Consider the following 7042-nt stretch of genomic DNA (forward strand, 5'->3'; position numbering starts at 1 on the left):
TTAATGAAGAGAATAAGTTAAATATGCAATAAATGAATTAATGAGAAAAGAAAATATATGGGGGTGAAATTTAAAAAAAAAAAACTCATTTTATTCTTATCTTTAATATAAGGTCTAGTTAACTAATTTGAAAAGATTAGGGAAGTTACTCAACTACTTTAAAATATTTATATTTATCATTTCTCTTTTCATTAATTTTCCGCACTTATAAATTAATATATAATCTAATGATACATATAAGTATTTTAAAAATTATATAACAGTATCTATAATTAAATAATTTAGTAACTTCTTTAATCTTTTTAAATTAATCAATTAGGTTTTAAGAAAACTGTCACATATTTCCTTTGATACATTACCTACAATACTATCAAATAAAATCAATTAATAGTGTCTTCTACTTTATAGCAATACAAGCACCAATCAATAAACTACCCCAAGTCTTTATATAAAATTACAAACACAACACAAAACTATTTAAACCATAATCTATATTTTACCTATCTGGGCCTACCTGCATTAGATCCGGCACTGGGATAACTGGGCCCACTCTTACCCATCACAGGACCACCACTTCCTCCACTCACAGCCATTGGATGAAACCCTCCAGACCCGTACACGTGTCCCTGATGCATCATCATCCCTGCTCCACCATACACTACACCACCACCACCTCCACCTCCACCTCCTACGCCCTCGAAGCCACTATTGGCAGCGTTCGCGCCTCCAACACCTCCGTCTTTGTCACGCGCCGCCACGCTCTTCTCGCCTTCCATTTCCCTGAATCTCTGGAGGTATATCTTGAGCGGCTCCACGTAGTCCTCAAATCCCAACGTCGTCATAGCCCACAGCAAATCGTCGCCATTGATGGTCTTCCGCTTCTCTCTCTGGCACTTGTCGGAGGCCTCACCGGTGATGAAGCTGATGAACTCCGATACGCACTCTTGTACTGTCTCCTTAGCGTCCTTCGAGATCTTCGCATTAGCTGGAAGAGCCTTCTTCATGATTCTGCTCACATTCGCGATTGGTAGGAACCGGTCTTGCTCTCGCAGCGATTGTTCGCTGCCGTGCGCATTGTTCGCCGCGTTCTGAGCACCTCCGGAATCGTTATCCGAGTCTGCCATCAACGACTCAACCAAACTCGAATCAATCGACTCAGCGTAAAATTTAAGCACTACAGCGGAGAGTGATTCTCGGAGTCAGAAACGAGAATTCCAGTGCCTCAAACTATTGAATCATGCAATTCTAGTAAAATTTAAATCGACGAATATCTCCGGACGATAGTTCAAGCTCGGGAAAACCGGACTGGGAACGAATTCTAAGTTCGAGATATCCTTCTGGAGAACTACACCGAACGCATTAATACTTTCAAAATCAGCACACAAATCCGTTTCTGAATTCGGCAGCGAGGATGAAACAGAACAAGAACACCCGTTGACTCGAAGGTATTTTCGGCGACTTGCAATCCGATGCCACTTCAGAGAGTTAAACTTGGAGTCTGTATGGCAGGTCAATGAAAAAGTGTATTCGGTGGGCAGGGCGGTGATTGTCGGCCGGCGAGATGCTGCGTCTCCGGCGAGCGGAGAAGGGAGAAGAAGAAGTGGTTTTGGAAGTTTAGAGGGGAATGAGCTAGGTCCGTTGGATCAGGGCGTTAATAACGCTAACACGCCATATCTAGAGGACACGTGGAGCTTTTGATACCGTTGTTTGTCGATAAGTGGAGTTAACAAGGACGGGTTTGGAACCGTCCGATTGAACAAGAGCTGAAGAATCTGGACCTTTCATTTGGTGGAGGCATATCGTCGTCTGACTTGGACTCCGTAATTGTACTTTGTTACTGTTCTGGTCTTATTTATATTTATAAATTATAAACGAGATCTTATAAATACGATTAGAAGTAATATTTCTTTCAAATTAATTCTGTTTTTCTTCTTGTAAGTTAAGATTTTCAAACCACAGTTTTTGCCAGATTTTTCAAACCATTTTCAAAAGATAATTTCTGAATTTACAACTCTCATAGCTAATTTTAATTGCTTCAGGAGAAACACTTAAATATCAAATAACGGAATTTTTTTTAATTATTGTCAAGAGATGAATAAATGTACATGAGTTATCAAAATTATTTTTTTAATTTTCAGTAAATATCGTTTTTGTTGTTTAATTTCATTTATTTTTAATTTAATTTATTATTTTCATTTTATTAATATTTTAATTTTAAATGGTGTATCTATTTTAAGTTATATTCATTAAGTTTATTTGACCTCTTAATTTTAATTATATAATTTTGTCTCTTGATTTTATTTATTTCTTCCAAATTTGAATAAAATTTCATAAAAATTTCAATTTCATAAAATAATTTCAATTAAAATTAAATTAAATGTAGGGACCAAAAAGTAAATGTAAAATAAAAATCAAAAGTAATTGAAAAAAATAAAGTATTGGATATAATTTAATGGGAAAAATAAAGTGATGATGAAATGCTTACATGTTAATACGCGTGGCAATGACTTTTCCTTTGTAGAAAAAGAAAATGAAGACTTTTCTCAGACTTGACTCGTTAACCATTATCTCTCTAATTTTCTCCAAACTAATAAATTCATTGAATTATTTATCAAGATATGTACATTATCCAAATTTAATTGCTTATATGTATTCATATCTAAATTATACTTATATACAATTATTACTTACTTTTATATGAATGACATACTTTGAAATAATCTATAAATGTGCTTATAATATCTTAAAGATTTATAATTTATAAATTACTTTCCAGCCAAAAAAATAGTCCGTCCTTAATATAAAGTTTATTTAATTAATTTAATTAGATTAAAAAAGTTACATAAGTTAGTTAATTATAAGAAATATACTTTTTTTAAATATCATACTTATCTTCCTTCATATCTCCCTCCATCTTCTACCTGATTATAGTTGACAGAGTATTAGTAAGAATAATTTATAAAAATTAATAAATATGATAAGTACATTTTATATTTAAGACTAAAATCAATTTAATAGTTAGCTTCTATATTAAGTATCAGAGGATATAATTTTTATTAATAGTTAAGTTGGGATGGCATTGCTCAAATTTTGACTTGACAGTGTTAGATATCTTATAACTGTATAAATAAAAGGGTTAAAAAGTTGTTTTACTCTCGAAATTATCTTTTTAGGAGTATTATACCTCCTAAATTACAAGTGGTACAATGTCCCCCCCCCCCCACTTCCCCCCTTTCTCAAGTTTAACTCTTGATAAGTCAAAATTAACTCCTCAACGTTCTGCTGATCACATTATGTTAGATGAGGATATTAATTATGCGTTTAAAGAAGCTTTATGAATGCAGTATAATCATTTTCAGGTTTAAGAAGTCAAGAAAGCATTTTGGTTGGTGAATTATTTGTTGGCAATATTCACATTCATAGAGTTTCTATGGACAAACGACATAAAACTATGATTAATTTTCATTTCTAGTTGTTTGAGAGCATTTTTGCTTTGATTCATAATTTTGGTTTATTTCAGGCTGAGGATCATCTGAATTTGCACCTTATTTGGGTTGGAAAGTTCTCATTTAATATTACAGTTGCTCATCAACATCAAATTGCATCAATTAAATGGCAGGAGATCCTAACTCTTCTTTGTGCTTTTCATGTTCTTTCTTTATAGATCATTTTTCTTGGTATATTTTCTTGTATTTTGGGACATAACTTAAGTTCCATTTGCTTTACTACTTTGTAAACTTAAATATATATATATATATATATATATCATTTTGTCTTTTATCAAAAAGAAAATATTCTACCACTTGATAGAATATATGTTCATGCATGTTTGATTGGAAAACTTGATATAATATATATAAGGAACTTGATGTAGGTATTATGATTTAGAATATTTCATATTTTAACTTATGAACACAAGAATCTTTTAAGACTAAACGAAAATAAAATATACTACTCTTCCGGTTTTAAATATAAAACTCATTTTATAATATAATTTACATTAAAAAATAAGTCTTATATACAAGATCGGAAGAGTATATAAAAAACCCAATCCATTGCATTTAATATAAGAAGAAGGTCCTTCGGATTAGCTCTCTAGAATTTTAAAAATATTTCATGTCCTTTGTTTTTCTTTGTAACGTCAAGGTCATTGCTTCGGCTTTGGAGTGAAAAATAAAGCAATGTATAATTGGAGTGGTCTGAATCTTAAATTTTCATGATTATTTTTAGGATAAATGTGCTATTCAGATCTTGATCCTTTTTTTATTTTTCATCCAATACTATGGGGTGTTGGATGCACTAAAAATAAAATTAAAATATTCAGATATACCAAGAAAAAAAGATTAGAATACTAGATATACTATAAAAAGAGATTTTAAATGTACTTGAAAAATAAAATCAGAATGTTGGATGTATCTTTACTCTTATTTTTATCTTCAAAAGTTAGACAACTTGAAGATTTTTATCTTTTATCCGCCTCATTTATTTAACAAAACAAAATAACAGAAGATAATATATATATATATATATATATATAAATTAAAACTCAAATGATTGAAATAGTAAAACAAATTTTGATTTTGGAAGCGTTTTCCATCTATTGTAAACCAACAACAAAAAACTGGACCAGACATTAAATCAATTAAGATAGTGGCTCAAGCATCAATAGGTCAGGTTAGGATCAATTCAAGGTCAAACTGTTCATATTAAAATAATAAAATTTAATTAAAAGTAAAAAAAATATAATAACATTAATAATTACTAATAATAAAATATAAGAAAATACAACAATAGTTGATTATAACAATGATAAAGTACAACAATATTAAAAATTTTAATATTTACGATTTCTTAATAACTAAAACTAATAATTATGAATACCAAAATTATCAAGAAAATTCATTCAAATCTATAATAACTGAGATATTAGGAAATAAATGAGGAAATATATGACTAATAACAATATAATCATTTAAATCGATTTATCACAAGTTTGACCGAGTTAACTCTAGTTTAATTTCTGATCGGTTCAGTACTAAAAACCAAACCAGAGCAATGACTAGTTTTAATGATTGTAGAAGAGTGCGGTTGCTCTTATGGCGATCATGGCGCGAAGGTTCTTCAAAGTGAGAGGACTGGTTTGAGAAAGGAAAGTCAAGGGGAAAAAAATTAATCATTTAGTTCATAACTCAATCAAATCTTATTCTTTAGACTTTGACTTGGTGTAATTTAATTCTTCTAGTTTAAATTGTATGAAAAAAAATTGTCTCCAATATTTAAAAAAAAAAATTTAGTCCTTCATAGTTTTATTTTTTGAAATGTGGGGACTAGCATTTAAAATGACCAGAACCATATGAATTGGGTTATACTAGATCAAAATTTAGGAATTGAGTTAAAACTACTATACAACTACATAAGGACCAAAATTTTAAAATAAAATTAAGAGTTTAACCATTGAAACTTAAAAAAAAAAAAAATTGCCGACGAAGCTTTTTTTTTCCTTTTGGTACAATGCCAACAAAGTATTTTAATTGAACTTAACAATACTCAAATCTAAATCGATAATATCACATACAATTATATAAAAAAGTAAAAGAAAAGGTTCATAGATAACATAAATTTTGTGAATAGCAAACCCACTCATATGCTTTCGTTGCACTCTTAAGATATATATTAGAGCGATGATTAATATGACAACCTCGTACCACATATAGGCAAGAGCACAAACCCAAAATCATGTAATAGTTCGGTTCAATGCTTAAACAAATTAACAAAAGTTACATTTCAAAGTGTCCCAACAAGCACCCAAAAGATATTATATAATACTGCCTCTAATCCCTAATATAAAAATCGGTTAACTGATTTGAGGAGATTAAAAAAACTTATAAAAATTGCTTTAAAATATTTATATTTATCTTTTCTTAAACTAATTTGCCTAAGTTATAAACTAATATATAATCTAATAATACATATAGATATTTTAAAAAGATCACATAAAAAATGCTATAATTAAATGATTTTTTTAACTTTTTTAATTTTCTCAATTTAATAAATTGGGTTTTATATTAAAAACTGAAAGTATTATATATATATATATATATTCATATAATAAAATAAGGGAAAATTTCGTTCAAGGACCGCAGTACAAAATTAATTTCAAAGAGCCTCCAAAACTTTCTGAAATTTCACTACAGGACCAAGAAGGCAAACTGATATTAACTCCACAAAGAAAATGACCCTATTGCCCCTCATGTGAAAAAGTGTGGGAGAGTCCATTTGCAAGTGAGACTAGACAATTTGTAATATGCATATATATATATATATATTTACAACTGAAATTAGTCCATTTACATGTCATTTCCTTCACCTGAAGAATATGTCTGAGTGAACAAGTGTGGGACAGCCCATTTGCAAGTGGAACTAGACAATTTGCAACATACATACATTTATTTATAACTGGAATTAGTCTATTTACATGTCACTTCCCTCACCTGAAAAAGGTCTCCGTGAGTGAATAAGTGTGGGAGAGTCTATTTGCAAGTGGGACTAGTCAATTTGCAACATACATACATTTATTTACAATTGGAATTAATCCGTTTACATGTCACCTCTTTCACCTAAAGAAGGTCTCCGTGAGTGAATAAATGTGAGAGAGCCCATTCACAAGTGGGACTAGTCAATTTGCAACGTACATACATTTATTTACAATTAGAATCAGTCCATTTACATGTCACTTCCTTCACCTGAAGAAGGTGTCTGTGAGTGAATAAGTGTGAGAGAGCCTATTTGCAAATGAGACTAGTCAATTTACAACATACATATCTTTATTTACAACTGAAATTAGTCCCTTTACATGTCACCCTGCAATAAGTATTATGAGGGGCAATAGCGTCATTTTCTTTGTAAAATTAATATCAATTTGCCCCCTTAGTCCTGCAGTGAAGTTTCATAAAGTTTTGGGAGCTCTTTAAAATTAATTCTGTACTGTGGTCCTTAAACGAAAATTTCCCATAAAATAATCACATGGCTTGTAGGCGTGCCC

The 7042-nt window shown here is 30.5% G+C and overlaps 1 protein-coding gene across 1 annotated transcript; it reads right to left on the reverse strand.

Moving 5' to 3' along the window:
- Nucleotides 1-299: 299 nt before the first annotated feature.
- Nucleotides 300-1787, reverse strand: LOC114712532 (nuclear transcription factor Y subunit B-3). Its single transcript, XM_028897086.1, has one exon. It carries the CDS (start codon nt 1122-1124, stop codon nt 501-503), a length of 624 nt encoding a protein of 207 aa, XP_028752919.1. The 5' UTR covers nt 1125-1787; the 3' UTR covers nt 300-500.
- Nucleotides 1788-7042: the final 5255 nt, after the last annotated feature.

The sequence above is a fragment of the Neltuma alba genome, unplaced genomic scaffold, assembly GCF_004799145.2.
Source record: "Neltuma alba isolate B1F8T4 unplaced genomic scaffold, ASM479914v2 tig00011371_pilon, whole genome shotgun sequence".
In the NCBI taxonomy this organism is placed as follows: domain Eukaryota; kingdom Viridiplantae; phylum Streptophyta; class Magnoliopsida; order Fabales; family Fabaceae; genus Neltuma; species Neltuma alba.

Excerpts from the sequence above, each read along its gene's own strand:
- LOC114712532 (XM_028897086.1), bottom strand. The coding sequence starts at position 1,124 with ATGGCAGACTCGGATAACGATTCCGGAGGTGCTCAGAACGCGGCGAAC.